The following is a 17,015-nucleotide window of genomic DNA, read 5'->3' on the forward strand; positions in this document are numbered from 1 at the left end:
GAATGCATTGTTAGTCAAAATGGAGGAAGAGTAAAGTTAGAAAGCGACCACTGGCATCGACATCGTGAACGTAAGCAGTAAATTCACGGTCACGTAAGACTCAGCCGTCCCTTTCGACCAGTGGTGAAGTAGATTACGATACAGGTAAGATGTATTCTTTCTATCATCCAACGTTCTTCCAGTATGTTTTTAACTTTTAGATTTTAACCTTTCGCTTGCAGACGTAGACCAAGGCGATCTGGATGACTTGTGTAGTGTACGCTACGCTATTGGCACGACAGCGCTATAATCGAGTCCAAAATCGCTGATGTTCTGATAGATTGTATCTCTATCTTATATTCAGGGATGATGTTGCCATTGATTAACACTTACAATTATTTCCGGGCCGGCGTTTTACTAATAAACTGTAGGTACATGTAGAAGTAATTTGGACGCGGTACGATGTTGTGCCGGCCATGAAGGCGTCTTTTCGTGACCTTTTGTGACCTGACTAAGTGATGGTAGACCTACCGATTGTTCTTACATTCTTTACTGTCATAAATCTTGGTAGTATTCTTTGTTGGAACATATCTTTGTATTTACTCTCAAAACTGCACCCAACTGTTTCTTGTTTGCATGCTTTATTTTGTATAGCTGCAGTGCTGTAGTTAAGTTCGAGGTTTTGCCTGGGTAATGTGGGTCAGACGGGTTTGGTTTTACTGTCTGACCCAAATACGTATACCCAGGCAAAACCTCGAGCTATCGCACTGCAGGTAGTGCAGCAATGTTTTGTACTGACCAGATAGGGAATAACCACAGAAGCTATTGGCAGTGTTGAGTATTTGGTAATAACCCTAGCTGCAAAATTGTAGCTCTATGGTGAGGCAGTCGGTGAGTTTTCGTTTTTGCGACATCGCTCACCAGTAGAGCTACAATGCCGAAGGCCCTGTAGCATACAAAATAAGCGCGCCATACATGGCGCGGCATTTTCATGTAAAATCCCACATATTTACTGCATTTGGTCATACCGATTTATCAATACTGAAGACTAAACACTATACTACACTAACCTTGTCGTTTATGGGGTTTGGTATTAGCACAGACACGTCGATCGCGTTCCATAAACATTGAGTGTGTTTCTGGGAGCTGCCATTACCGGAAGTTGGTAATGGCGGCTCCAAGAAATGTTTTTGGAACGCGATCGACGTATTTGAACAAATACCAAACCCCATACACGACAAGGTTAGTGTAGTATAGTGTTTAATCTTCAGTAGTGATAAATCAGTATGACCAAATGCAGTAAATATATGGGATTTACATCAAAATGCCATGCCATGTGCAGCGTGTTTATTTTGTATGCTTCAGGGCCTTCGGCATTGTAGCTCTACTGGTGAGCGAGGTCACAAAAACCAAAACTCACCGACCGTCTCACCGTAGAGCTACAATTTTGCAGCTAGTAATAACCCGAGAAATTACTCTGCACCCAATACCATACTCCACAGCTCCTGTGATTTGTTATGATGGTTATTCCAACAGAAACATGTTGTTTGAATAAAATTACATATGTCTAAGAAAAATGGACTGGATATTCTCCCATAGAGCAATTACTGTGCACTCTGGTAGGAGGCAAATAGCCTGTTTGAACTGTTTATTTTTGTAATTTGTCTTTGAAATGTTTTCTAAATTTGCGCCATGTCAGAGTAATTTTGGTTAGTGATGATCATGGATGTACAAAATTTACTTTTATCTGTTTTCATTTATTTTTATATATTTTTGTACATCCATGGGTACTTTGCGTAGTGATCAATACATTGAGTTTCAATTAACCATGACTTACATGTATGGATTTCACATCTTCTGGTATGGTTAGGTTTTGCAGGGAACATCATGGCAACCAGACCTGGTAACTTCAGCAACACACAAATGTATCAAAAGCCATTAAGTGTCAGCGACCAAGAAAAGCTGATTGAACAGAAAAAGAAAGAAATTGAACAGAAAATGGCTGAACAGAAGAAGAAAGAAGAAGAACAAAAAATAGAAGATGCAAAAACAAAGAAACCTGCAGAGATCAAATTTCAAATCAAGTCGTAAGTATTGGAAAAAATCTACTGTATGATATTTAGTAATTTGTAAACATTAAACTTAGAAATGAATGAAGGCAGGGCATTCTGTGACTGTAATTTTCACTGACATGAAACCAATTAAATTTCTCACAAACCAAAGGTTCTTTTGACAGGAAAATGCAACACCAAAAACATTTCTTGACTTGAATGTGATATAAAAACATGGCAGCTGATACACAAACTCAGAGTAGACACTTGCTTACATAGGCATATTTTATCACAGAAGACTGCTGTCAATATCTATGGATAAGATTCTTTATTTGGACGATGTGAGTGTCATTTGAGATTTATGCCTAGTGTATCAGTTTGTTAGCTTGTCATGTCATAGCATCTCTCTCTTCATGGGTCTAAACAACAGTACCATTGTAAAGGTTAATTTTATAATTGTGAATGCTAGTACGATAGAAAACAAGTAAATTATACTTGTGCTTTTAGAACAAACATCTGAAAATCTTTAATTGTCTTTGTATAAATGTAAAGTTGATAAAACGTGTTGAAATTTTTGTACTTCTTTGATGTAATTTATTTTCGTATGTGGTTTTATTTCCAAAGACCTCAGACCATGCAACCAAAGCCTGAACCACCAAAGGCAAATGCCAATGTTTTCAGCAATGATGGAAGTTTTCTGGAACAATTCAAAAAGATGCAACAACAGATGAAATCAAAAGATGATAACAAGGGTGAAGCAAAGACAGATGGGAAATCTTCAGGTAATGTATCAACGTATGTCAAATTGCATTTGACTTGACTGTACGAAGACCCCTAAAAACATATGAAAACATGATTTTTCACTGACTTAATGTGTTTGGACATAGAAACTTACTGAATTGATCTGATTGCGATAGAGGATATCATAGTGGTGCGTCACACTGATCACCAAGCTTTGGTGATTTTGAATGACTTCAACTTGACCTCAAAGGGTTAAACTGTTTGAGAAACAACATGGTACCGAGCAACCACTAGACCCTCATAGAACTAGAAACCATTTTGAGTTTCAAATTCTGTAGCCATGTCTTTTAGCTCAAACACTTGCATTTTGAACTCCTGTTTTGTGTACAAGAGAATACAGGTGTGAACAGTGCGTAAAACTGATTTTGAGCTTTGCACTATCCTAGGTTTGTTAATGTAATTTCAATATTTTAATAATCACCAGATGGAAAATACTACGCAACACTGACACTCTTTCTTTCAGTATAAAAGGGGATTTAATTGTTTTGTCCACAGATATGTCTACTGTGTCAGGGTCTACAGAGCCTCAATTACAGAGGAAACTGCCATTTATTGGAAAGAAGATAGGAGCTGGTTCATTTTCTTCAATGGTGTCACAGATGAAACGACCAACAACATCAGCACCAAAAACTAAACTGTCCAGATCGGATGTTTTCGATGTGTCGGATGATGAAGAAAAGCGAGACAGTGACAAAAAGACTGAAGCTGGTAATTTGCTGATAAATTTCTTTCAATTGCCGGTATACATTTGACCTGTTTAATTTCATGTGAAATTTGAAATCTTTGTATTCCAAAGATGATATTATGAACATTGCACCAAATAGCATCGTTTCTTGTTTGCCAGCAGTTCAATTTCCACAAATGCAAAATTTATTCAGGGTTCTTCACAGAGCAAACTGATCCACTAACCTTCACATGCAAACAAATAAGGTATTACCTTTAGTAATCCTTTGAAGCTGCTGTGAATTTCTGTAGGTGGCAATATAGGGATGAATTGCTTCAAATGTCAGGATGGCTTTAGAAGTTATTTCTTCATGAACATACTGCATGTTTGTACAATGTATATATCACACACCTTGTGTTTCATAAACTTTGGCAAATTTAGGCTGTGTTGGCCGTCTCCTTTTCAAAGAATTTTTCTAACAGTAAAACAAGTGTTTTTTATGATGTCTCTCATGATGTCACCCTTTGCATTTTGACAACTGTTTTGCTGTCAATTCGTTGTTCACTATAAATGCCTCAGTTCCCCTTGCTTAGCTGCATAACATGCTTTAATGAAAGAAGATTTGAAGTAGGAATTCTGTAGAGTATTGCATTTTTCTGCTTTTAGTATAGGCAGCACATTTTAGAAAAGTTTGAATCAATTTACAATCAACACAATAGTCACAAATGTTTCAAAACATTACCATTTAAATGAAAAGAAATATTTGCAAAATATGAATTTCACAAGTTAGTGTGAAGGATGGTAGGTGCTGAACCAAATTGAAAACATGCCCATTTAACTTTGCCGTTTAGAAATCTTATTAAATCATTAATTGTTGGGAGAGCCCTGTCACAACTACAAAACTACAGTTTTTCCGCAACTTCCCAAAAATGAAAAAGAAAGGGAAAGGGTTTGAGAAGCCAAAAGACCTAGGTTGAATCAAGGCAGCATGATGGATTTTGAAAGTGTTCCATTCTAATGTAATGGTTCATGAGAGATGTAATAGCTGAAGTGTTGCTGTAGTCTGAGCCAGTAGAACTCCTATCCTTCACTGTTTTTGTTGTTGTTTGTTTTTGGCCCAATGTCCCCTCTTGTAGCCATTATTGGCTGCTCCAGCTTGTGCTTGCTGTCATCAGGGTGCTTATAGGAGTACTTTAAGTTTCTCCGCTAGAGGATGACGACATTAAACCGGTCCTGGAACAGCTGGCTCAGTTTGTGGCTGATGGTGGTCCAGAAGTTGAGGAGATTGCCTTTGAAAGGAATCTAAACAATCCAGCTTTCTGGTAAGACATGTCAATTAACTCTCTACTTGTTGGTGTACATGTATATACATCAGTAGCATTTCAAGCTGAATGAAGCTAGTGAAGCATAATATCACTTAGAGAGTGTATAACGATAATCTAGCTTTTATAGGGGAAGTTCCTGTTTAAGTGCATATCACATTCTTGTACTATTGTGATCTTCTTATTGCTTTGATTTTCATGTTTAGTTTGAATCAGTTTAGTTGGAAAAGGATTTTATTTTATTTTACCACTGATTCACTATCTTTTTCTTCTATTAACAACAGCTGGTATGGTTCTTATGCTGTTGATGTAATGGCAGAATAAGATGTGTTGGTTATCATGAAAGTTATTTGTAATAGCTAGTTTAGCATAATTTCATATACTGACCATAGTAATTTTGTTCATTGCATTTCAGGTTCCTGTATGAGCCAAATAGTAATGAATACAAGTATTACAAGCTCAAGTTGAAAGAATTTAAATTAGAGATTGAAATGAAGAAAGCCCAGAGTAAGTTGTTATATCTCTTTGTTTTAACTTGCAAAGTTTGCATGACTGTTCAAATGTGTATGTGGTTTTAGAGGGATTGGTAGGTATTCTTCAACAGTTGATGTTTGGAGGCATGTACAGATATGGTACCTCTGGCTCAAAAATGCCTTTCTATTTCATAAAAGTTGGAAAGTTGTATGCACAACTTAAACACATATTTTCCTATATATGTTTCAATTTTTTCTATATGATATTAAATAATATGAATTTGAACTGATGTAATTACTCCTAACATGCAACTGTTAAAAAACAGAAAATTTTGTGCAATCTCACCGTAATGAACCAACTATATGTAGCAAAACCACGGTTTTCCACCAAAAGTCAACTCTGGGGTAATCCTATTTGACTACAGAGTATCTGTCCCAAATATCTAATGTATCTTCTCAAATATGGATTATGCTGTGAGCTTTCAGATACTATTGTCTGAAACGTATTACTGATGCATATACTTGACATGTACAAAATAGTGTATTTGTAGTAAGCCTCACTTGGAGGTTTAATATCTGAATACAATGGAGTGCAGAAAAAGCTGTCTCGTGAATCTGCTTTACAAGGTAGCAGCAATGATAACATTAGCAAAAATAGTTATACAGACTTAGTTCAGACATTGAGTATGTCATGTATCAAGGCAGTAAGTTTAATGAGCAGTTTGAGCACCTTGCAATACAGAGAGGTTGGTTAACTGGAGACAATATTTATTTATGAAGAGGAAAGGAAAATGATTGATGCTCATTCTTTTGTGAATGCTTTGTGTGACAGTACCATTGGATTTACAGGGAATATGTCAATGTTGGTGAAACAATAATCTATGAATCTGTTCCTGATTTATTTGTGATAAAACAACATGAATGAAACAAGTAAGTTATAATGGTGAACCTGAAACATCTGTATATGTGTGGGTACAATTGCAATAGGTTACAGGCGTATGCATAGGGAGAAAGAAAGCGGCAAAAGGAAGCGTAAAAGTCGGTGGTCCAATGAAGAGAAAGAGGAAGATGAAGACATCCCAGCTGAGAAAATAGCAGCTACAATGGAAGTAAATCCAGTAGGAATGATTGGAACTACTGTGCTCTCAGCTGATCAACAACGTCAACTTAGAGAACAACAAGAAGTAGGGTTTTATCAATTATTTGTTCTTTCTATGCATTGATTACTTGCAGTAATTAGTTTGGCTGATACCAATTTTTTCTCCTCGCGTACGCATACGCATTAGTCTGCAAAAATTGCGTAATGGCTGGATTTGAGTGCGTAATTTCACTTCTGCACTCGATTGATGGAAAAAAAGTGACTACAAAATACAATGTGCCGTTCAATAAACCTACACTACATATTCGGATTGTACGATGTTAGATTATTTCAATGAAAACAGTTTAACGAACTTCTTGAACAACTGGGCATTGTTTCAAACATGCTGAAGCGTAACAGCACAGGTAGACTCTTGCCAGTCGCTTGTACCACTTGGTTTCGCGTATGGGCGTAGCTTCCGCCATGCTGCATGTGTGCTTTGATCAAATTTTGGGACAGTGAGACGCTATGAGAGTGCACAGTTGGCATTTAATTTGTAGCAACATTTCTGTCTATCACTCACTTTGTGTCAAAAGTTTCAGAAACTATCGCTCGCTTGAAAATTAGCAACGTAATTCATAGGCACAGCTGACATGATAACGTGCCTTTGAATTACGATGCCGATTCTTCAGACCACGCCCAGAAAATCCGAAACTTTCCACACAAAATAAGTGATTGACAGAAATGTGTCGCAACAAATTTAATGTCAAGCGGGCACTCTTCTCGTCTGGTTATCGCCTAAGCTCAGTCGCGGGGAGTGCTTTCGGAAACATTTTACTGTTATCCTTTGCATATAGAAAACGCATAACAATGGAAAAAATGCGTAGGGGGTCAATTTCAATGCGTAAATACGCATGATTTTGCGTAATCCAGTGGTCGCGTTTGATGCATAATTGTGCGTATTTGACGCAAATCGCAAGCTTGTGGACGCAGTTTTGATGGCATCTGCGTCCAATGGGACGCATTAGCTTCCAGTGGGGGTACCAACAACTGCACGTGTGAATATACAAAGACGGCCGGCCGCGAGGGTGATTGACAGTTACCAGTGGTAACGCTTTCACTAAAATAAACATGAAACAATTTGTAGCGTATCGAGTTTAATCAAAACCGTCGCATCGTCTCCGTGATGATTTTGATTGATAAGAGTTGCGACACGTTTCGTTGTTTCCCTTTTTCTCATTGGTTGACAATTTTGACACTTTCTAAAAATGAAATCCTAAAACGGTTGCGAAATTTCAAATATCAATCACTCATTACAGTGTGATCACACCGTTTGTACGTCGTCGTCCTCAGCATACATGATGTCTCGTAAACAGTCAACCCTGTTCCGGTTCAAATTCACAAACTCCGGTTCATCAGGTGACAAATGTTCAACAGCTGGTCGCGAAACGGGAGAAACTTGTGATGAAACTACTGCGACTCCGAGTGAGGTTCGTCAGCCAGAAACTTCAAGTATTGCCGCAGCCGTTGAACACGGTAATGTGACTCCCGACTCGAGCACTACGCCAGCTAAATCAAGAAAGCGAAAATATAGATCGGAGTGGGAGAGGGAATTTCCATGGCTACTGAACAAGACCGCCGTTATTGACGGGAAAAGTGAAGACAGGATGTTTTGTTCACTGTGCAAAAAGTAGTGGCAAAAAAATTCCTTTACTAGTGCCGTAGGATGTAGCGACATGCAACGCTCAGCTTTGGTACGTCATTCTGGACACACCGATCATATCGACGCAGTGAAACACAAGCCACTTCAGTCAAGTATGAAAAAGACCGTGGAAATAAATCAAGGAAAACAGAAAGATTCACATGCGGCAATGCTTCGAACAGTATATTTTATGGCTAAGAAGGAATTACCAGATGATATGTTTTCATCTTTGCTTGAGCTACAAAACGAAAATAAGTGTCAAGCGCTTTCAGACGGCCAATACTACAAACACCACGAAAGTGTGAGGGAGATGCAAGCCGCGATTGCCAAAGTTTTGCAGACAGAACTTGATAAAGAGATTGCTGCAAGTCCCGTCATTTCGGTCATCGTGGATGAAACCGTAAATATTACGGTCAATAAGAAACTTATCATATTTATTCGCATAGTAAAGAACGGAGAAGCTAAAACAGTGTTTTCCGGAAATGTAACAATTACAGCAGGCAATGCTGAAACGGTGACTGAGGCGATATTACAACAGTTTGAGTGCATGAATATTTCGAAATACAAAGTAGTTGGACTTGGATCAGACGGTGCGTCTGTAATGACCGGACGTCTCAACGGAGTCGGAGTACGCCTTCAGCGTGTAAACCCGTTCATGTTACAGTGCATTGCGCGCTCATCGAGTTGCACTCGTGTCGTCCGATGCTGCGAAGGGTGTTGAAGCAGTCGCCAAATATAGAAATACAGTTAATACGGTATATAATTACTTTGAATATTCCGCTGCTCGTTACGAGCGATTGCGCGAACTCAACAAAGCCCTCGATGTCAGCGATTTCTTGAGTTTAAAGCAGCCATGTTCAGTTAGATGGCTGTCATTGTCACGGGCTGTAAAGTCAATTGAAAGCAATTGGCCTGCTTTAGTGCTAGAGTTGGAGGAGGATGCAAGAAAAAATCCCACGGCAGAAGGCTTGTTAAGACTGATCAAACCTTATTCATTGCGTTGACCTACACGCTCACAGACGTCCTGCTAATTATGGACCGATTGAACTTAGTATTTCAACGAGAGAGTGTTAATCTGTCGAGAGTGCAGCCAATGGTTGGCACAACTATTGCGGCACTTCGCGATCTCCTCGATGAGCCGATGTCTGGCGACAGTGAACGACGTTTCAATCAGGAATTTCAACAGAACAACCGCACGATTCGTGGAATACAAGTAACATATGCTGCGGCTGCAAATATAACCGCTCACAACCGTGTGAGACAATCGTTTATCGAACATTGATATCGAGACTAGAGGATCGTTTCCCTAACAACGCGTTAGATCTGCTGAGTAGCTTCGATAAGGTGTTTAATGTGAGTCTTTACCCTGATGACGACGAACGTCTTCGAGACTATGCAACTGAAAGTCTTGAACGACTTTCAGTGTTTTACGGGCAGCCGAAACAGGACGCGACGGGAGTTGAGGTAGAGCCATTACTGAATGGCGGCAATCTACGTAATGAGTCGTCGCAGTCAAGCGTACGCTTCGGGGTCATGGAGTTCGTTCTTTTGAGGATGCCTGCCGTGTGCTCACAACCGATTATGCCGACATATTTCCCGATTACGCAGTTCTCGCGTCAATAGCATTGGTTATCCTGTTACAAGTGTACCGTGTGAAAGGGGTTTTAGTACCCAGAATCGTATAAAATGTGCTCGACGCAGCCGTCTCTCCGATGATCATGTCGATGATTTAATGCTAATAAGCATACACGGTCCAGCACTACAGGACTTCGATATCAATCAAGCTATAGCCATATTTAACGAAAAGAAACGAAAGAAGTAAAAAAATACTGAGATAAATTACTTGCAAGATTCGAACTGTTAATTTTGCACATTAAACACGTTGAACGTTTGTTACCATGAACAACTGGGTGATTGACCTTATCGTGATGACCTTTACGACGTGAGAAACTGTTCAAGAACAACTTCACCAAAGTGAGTCTAGTTAATATGCAAATTAGTCGGGACGCAATCAAATAGCAATGGACGCATATTTTGGCAACATTGCGTCCCCAGGGACGCAGAACTGCGAAAGTAAGCGCGACCACTGGTAATCGCGAACTCTGCAATGGTATATATAATGGACGGTTTCACATAAGTTGCCAGAGAGTTTTGGAAGCAGCAAGGTGTCAGTTGGTGTGAATCAAAGACAGACATTGAATTTTATCATTTCTCAACGTTAAGTTTCATTTTTCAACAAGGGTGATTGGGTCAACAGCATGAATGAAAAAACTCCATTAGCTGTAAATGTTGATGTCTTTTGATCGATTTTGTCCTGTTTGTAAAATTTAGTTACTTGTTCCACTCCTGAAGTGATATGAAAATGCCTAGTTTTCAATTTCTCAACACCCCATGTATGCAATGATGCCCAGTGTTATTGTTGACTGCTAAATTTTTGTCCAGACTAGAATTCATTTGTCAACGGTAACATTGTACATTGTATGCAGTGCACTGTTTTGGCAACACATATACTTTTTACTTAAACATGGCCTTTTTATGGGAGGAGAAAATGCACTAAGTTTTCTCTGGAACAAAACATGGAAAATATTATCAAAAGTGACCTTTACAGGATTTCTCAATTTTCAATCATTTACAGGTTCTGAGTTTGCAAAAACTTGTCTTGCCCTGGGTATTTTTTTGGTCTTTATCATCAAAATTTGCCAAGAAACTGCAGAAATCTACAAAATTTCATGACATCATCTATACACCTTGGTATTTTATCAGCACCCAAACAATTAATCCAGAAGCTAAAATATATTACATTTCCCCACATCATTCTTACATTCCTGATGTTTACAATGATTCACTTTATTTCAATACGTCCTCCATAAATTGGGGATTCAGTGCATCAATAGCCCAACTCTGAATTAAATTGTCGCACTCTGACCACCATGATGTTGTGTGGAAAATGGACTCAAATCATGTATGAAGTAGTACACAGAATACATATATTTCTATGTACGTTTATGCACGTAGTTTGTTTGTACCATGGTCAGATTTTTGCACTACCAATAAGTGTACTTGTTCATAAATTTACTCCCTGCAAAGATTCAAAGAATGTATGAATCCATCAAAGCTAAGCAAGCAGCCGAGGCATCAGGAATGAGTGTCAGTATGGGATATGGACCCAGCTCTTCAGGCAGAAGAAGAAAGAAAGATCCAAAACCCAAATATGAATACGACAGTGATGAAGACATCGAAGGAGGAACTTGGGAACACAAGAAAAGAGCTGAAGAAATGCAAAAGACTCATGGTAATTCATGGATAACCATATTATTTTTACCAGAAAAGTTTCATTGAAAATGATACAAAATTTATTTCCCCAACTGTTTCATCAGATGTACTAGTAAACATATACAGGTATTCCTGTATGTAACTGAACTTGTAATGTGAACAAACTACAGTTCAAGAGACCAGAACTTGTTAATGTACCAGAAATGTGTGTGTCCTGCCACATAGGATTCAATGAACTCTTTCTTGGCATACATGATCAATAAAGTCGTGGTCACTTGTAAATGAGGAAATTATGTGGTTGAGTTATTCTGCCAGTGATTTTGTGTCATATTCCATTGAAGAAGTTATTCAATTGCTCACTTTATTCTAAACAAACTGCACTCTGGTAGCACTACAGCAATAAGATTGTAAAACAAGATAGGTATTCTTTGATTCTCTGTGAATTATATCAGATGTAATACACAAATAACAATACAAGTTTTCTGAAACTTGACAACAAAAATACTATAAACTGTTCTTTAACAGAAATAGGTTTCTGTTGTCTCACATCCACACATGTGCTTCTCTCCCATCTTTGTGGATAAGTCAAAATTCATTTAACTGGATGATTTGACAAATTTATGACACACAAAGAAAGCTGAAGCATGGCAAGTGTAATGTCATTGTCCAGTGTGATGTCATTGTCAAGTATGATGTCATTGTCAAGTGTGATGTCACTGTCCAGTATGATGTCATTGTCCAGTATGATGTCATCACTATTTGTATCATTACAGAGCAAGCAAAGCAGATGACAGTCGCTAACAAGGGTAAACATTTCATTGGAGACTTTCTGCCGAAAGAAGAGCTTGAAAAATTCATGGAACACGTCAAGGCACTCAAAGAAGGTGGTACTCCAGACTTGTCAGATTACAGAGAGTATAAAATCAAAGAAGATAATATTGGTTATCAAATGTTACAGAAAGCTGGTTGGAAAGAAGGCGAAGGCTTGGGATCTGAAGGACAGGGTATTAAACAGCCTGTCAATAAGTAAGTCATCATCATTAGTCAAATTCCATTTGTCATGTGATCAAAGGGTGCAAAAAGCAGCAAATATCGCCACTTACATGTAGCAATGTGGTTTTCTATAGTTATCATGCAATCTGTGACATTGGATAGGAAATGTTACCAATTATACAGCTACAAAAGAATGGTCATTCTTTTAAGTGGTTAAAGTAGTGAATTATTATTGGCTCACATTTGGTGAGCTAATAATAATTATTAATTGTAATTCAAGACCAGTTATATTATTTGAAGAGATGTGTTCAAATATTTTGTTTTATAAAATTATCCGAAGTCACTTCAGAACCTAAGGCCAAAAAAAAAAAAAAATAGGTTTGTTTCTGGTCATTGACATGTGGCAAAAATGATGCGGTGACGTGATTTTTTTTTTTCAATTTTTTTTTTTTTTGGTGGAATATGATACATTTTCCCCTTTTTTCCATAGGGGCAAATAAAAAAACAGGAAAAAAAAAGTTGACGCGCACACTTTGAAGTGATGCGCGCGCTGACCAGAAACAAATAAAACTTTTTTTTGGCCTAATGCAGTATTTTTGCTAATGTCAGTTACCCAGATTAATTTTATTGCTGTTCCTCAGTCATGTTACCCTGAGTTTTCCATCGAATATCAATGCAACAACAGAAATAATAGAGGGGTTCCCACTTCATGTACCTATCTTCTCAAACCTTTAGCAAAACAAACTGTTAATGGATACATTGAAAGTGTATGTCAGCTTCTATACTTCTTGATTTTACAATGTTGAGTAAGTTTTGGAACATTTTATGTTGAAGAACATTAACTCATGATTTTGCACTCCAATATAGGCTGCCAGAGGGTATGTGACATGTCAAATGACAGCTACTGGAATTTTATTAAAAGTGTAGGTTTTGCATGTACATGTAACTTTTGGCATAATCTTTGGCTTCACACCTAATCTCAATCTTCAACAGGGGAAAGACTGCCATTGATGCTACTGGTCTTGGCACGGATAAACCAGGGGAATTGAAAGAAGAAGATGATGAATATGATCTATTCCGTAAAAGGATGATGCTGGCGTACAGATTCAGACCAAATCCCCTGGTGAGTTTTGGCTTTGCTTGTCCAGATCCTTATGTACCTGTGATCAGGTGTAGATAGACAGTGCTTTTTGCTTTGCTTTGGAATAATGTATCAAGAAAACCTGCCATATCCATGAGATCAGTTTTATTCTAGATACAGCCATGGAAATCTGGTCATCCAAATGGAACATTATAGCAAAAACTTAAAATTGAATTTCACTCAATTCAGACAATTTTTTTAAGACATTGTTCATACTATTTGAAACATCACGCTAGTCTTTGCTATTGAATTTTTTATGTTGTGTATTTTATATGTGTAAATAACTGTTTCAATTTCAGAATAATCCAAGAAGACCGTACTACTGAACCAACCTGTACATTCACTCTCAAATGAAAGAACAACAAATTATTTCTATCACAATCCAATGCTGTATAACACTAGTTGAGAAATGTGTTGCAATGAAATTCAAGACCAAGTCAATATCTTGGCTGTGCTCGTGTCGTGTTTCAGTGGTGCTCTGTAAAGACAAGTTATAACTGATGCAATTTGAAGAATTTTAGAATGTTTTATAACTATATCATCTACTTTAGAACAGTTAGGTAAGAGAAAATCTCTTGTGTAAGTGTGTCAAAGGGCAAATGATCGGTTTGACAGGCAGGAAAAAGAAATGCTGTATGTTACATTACATTCAACAGATGTATTCAGTTTGTAAGACCTTTTGCTGACTTCTGGTAAAAACAAATCGTGCAAATACATAGTTCATAAAATTCTTCCATATGTCTGACAAAACAACAACAACTTCTTGTTCCATGTAAGTCCAAATTTCTTCTAGAGGATCAGTCAAGAATAGATAATTTTTGTTTAAGTTAAAATATCATCATTCCAGTATATCGTCATATAAGCTGTTTTTATGAGCAGTGAAAGTGTTAGAGATTCTGATTATGTTGTTTTTTTTCAGAATGAAAGATATTCAGGAAACCCCTTTTTGTTTTTTAGTGTAGTGTATTTTTAACATAAACATTTGTAAATGACAAGAGCAGTGAATGTCTGAGTTAGAAAAAGAATAATGATATATGATATGATTGTTGAGATTCTGTTAATTATTGTATTGTAAAATGTCAAAGTGCTGGAAGTTTTGCAAAGCATAATGTACATTGTATTTCTTTAGACTGTAAACAGAAAGTGTCGAGTTTGAGACTTTATCATGTGTACATGGTTTTAGAAGGCACAACACACCAACTTGATGTCAACTCTCAGTTCTAGACTCAGTTACCATCCAGCATTGTCACTGCACACAGGAATACACAGACCGTTTTATCAAGTGTACTTCTTGACATTAGTACATGTATCAGAGTGAAAAGCAAGAAATTTCTGTTTGTTGAATGAAAACGTTTACAAATGAAACTTTGAGAATGTTTGAGGAACACAACAATGTTCTTTGGTTCAGAACAGCCACAAGTATATTCCAGTATATAATAAAAATGATTTTGTGTCAGTCCTACAGCGGGACTTAGATAGTACATTTTTTTCCAATAGAGGAACTATTATGGAATCAGAACTACCGAGTATTTTGTTCAATATATTTCCTGGTCTAGCAAATGTCTTACATGAACAAACTATACAAAACAGTACATGTGGTTTGAACACAGTTTGAAAACTACTTTGCAGATGAGCTGGGATTTGCCCTCTACTCCTCCATATTTCCCACCAAACACACGCAATAGTATTTGTATATTTCTCGAATAAACAAAGTTTACATAATAGTAAGTTCTTCATTGCTATGTGTTCCATATATTGAATATATACTCATGTATTGGTCTGGCTATACAAAGTATCTGCCTGAAAGATTAGAATTATTAGAGATAATCTGTAATCTGTAACATCTTAATCCTTCCATGGATTTCAAATTTCATAAGGTAAATTTTAATGAAACAAACTTGTTTAAACAGGTATACATCTCTTGAGTTGAAATAGTACTCATCCAAACATTTAAAATCATAGAAGGTAATTACAGACAAACAGACTTGACTTTAAAAAATGTCTGATTCAGTAAGCTTCTAGATAGAAGCGCTTACACATATAAGGCATTCTCTACCACATTTGTGATGTTTCATATTGAAAGGAATTTAATGAACCGTAATATTATATGTGGATTCTGCTATGTCTATGATTTACTTTGAAAGTGCGCTTTAAACTCATAGTTTATACCCATTTGACAAACATCACCTTGTTGACAAGAGCAGACAAATTACCTTGCCTGGATTTTCACACGGGTATTATAACTACAAACTTTACCTGAAAAAAAGTCATCTCAACTTGGTACATACCCATTCTTTGAAACATAATTTACTGTTCATTCCTTCATCAAAAATCAATGTTCAGTTCATAGGGATTTTTGATTTTCAACATCAATGGGAATAATAGCTATTTGAAATCAGAAGCCTGTTGCCTTGCCGTTTTTCGTTGCTCATGCAAAAACATGAATTTTTTTGTTTCTTATCCTTTTGTGAGTTGATCCTCTCTAACCACATTAGCTTTCTTTGACATTCACTGAAAAAATTAACAAACAATTAAAGTGCTGTGCGTATGGTAGAAAAAGTCTGTAAGAATATGTGCACTGACCTGTGAACTTGCATGTCACATGTACCAATGCATGTAGGCACTCCTGTTTACGCTAGTTGGTTTTTTTTGTTGGCAGTTTGATCTTGTCAGCTCAAAAGAAAAAAAGAAAGTACCAATGTTGCTGAATCATCTTGTCAGCTCAAAAGAAAAAAAGAAAGTACCAATGTTGCTGCATCATCTTTGCATGAAACCTAGGACTAGAATTTTGTCTTATGAGCATGCCTGGTCTTCAGAATGTATAAGCTATGGTGCCAGTACTTTTATTCAGTCCAAAAGTTTACACAGGCATGACGGTGATGTACAACTGTAACCTTTTTTCTGTCAAGGATTACAGTTCATTGACTGTAACCAGACTGAATGTAGATGAAAGTACACTCCATTTTTGATGCACTCAAGATCAAACTATCTTCAACAAGTTCCTATTGATTTGATGCATCATGAATGCCTATCAACAATCCAAATATGGCTGTTTAGCATAGAAGAATCAAAATCACATCAGCTAGCGGTAGCCATTTTGAAAATAAATTTCTCATATTTTTTCAGTTGTCATTTAGACCAAATGACTCTTCAACAAAAGTCAGCATGGGAGAAGAGGCAAGTTGTGAAGTTTATGGAATGTCCCAAATGATATATTTCAGCCTCTTGAAAAATAGCTCTCATATTCTGTTGTAGAATTTCATGCATGGTTATATATGGGTGTATGGTTTACAGACTTTGAACTACCCAAAATAAATGCCTGCCAAAACAATGCTTTCACGTTCACTCTTGTCTTTTGTTTTGGCAAGTTCTCTGTGAATCAAAACCACCACACCAGATCAAAACATTGTTTTACTAGATATGACAAAACTAACAATGTAGAATAAACTCTCGCAGAGTATCACATCCAGTGAATGGTTTTGATAGGTTATGTATACAAATGTATCTAGCTATTGTTTTGTTTATCATCCATAATCAG

At 37.2% G+C, this 17,015-nt stretch overlaps 1 protein-coding gene across 1 annotated transcript; it reads left to right on the forward strand.

Annotated features, from left to right (window-relative positions):
* Position 1: 1 nt before the first annotated feature.
* LOC139121989 (SURP and G-patch domain-containing protein 1-like) lies at positions 2-15,201 on the forward strand. The gene is made up of 11 exons (XM_070687324.1): positions 2-144; positions 1,850-2,066; positions 2,655-2,812; positions 3,327-3,539; positions 4,694-4,817; positions 5,233-5,324; positions 6,278-6,474; positions 11,158-11,362; positions 12,117-12,369; positions 13,330-13,459; positions 13,777-15,201. The coding sequence occupies exons 2-11, from the start codon at positions 1,867-1,869 to the stop codon at positions 13,801-13,803; spliced, it is 1,599 nt and encodes a 532-aa protein (XP_070543425.1). The 5' UTR covers positions 2-144; positions 1,850-1,866; the 3' UTR covers positions 13,804-15,201.
* The last annotated feature ends 1,814 nt before the right edge of the window (positions 15,202-17,015 follow it).

The sequence above is a fragment of the Ptychodera flava genome, chromosome 21 (assembly GCF_041260155.1).
Source record: "Ptychodera flava strain L36383 chromosome 21, AS_Pfla_20210202, whole genome shotgun sequence".
Taxonomy (NCBI): domain Eukaryota; kingdom Metazoa; phylum Hemichordata; class Enteropneusta; family Ptychoderidae; genus Ptychodera; species Ptychodera flava.

Coding starts and splice junctions, on each gene's coding strand:
- LOC139121989 (XM_070687324.1), top strand. CDS start 1,867: ATGGCAACCAGACCTGGTAACTTCAGCAACACACAAATGTATCAAAAG. Junction 3,540..4,693: donor TGACAAAAAGACTGAAGCTG/GTAATTTGCTGA, acceptor GAGTACTTTAAG/TTTCTCCGCTAGAGGATGAC. Junction 5,325..6,277: donor TGAAATGAAGAAAGCCCAGA/GTAAGTTGTTAT, acceptor CAATTGCAATAG/GTTACAGGCGTATGCATAGG.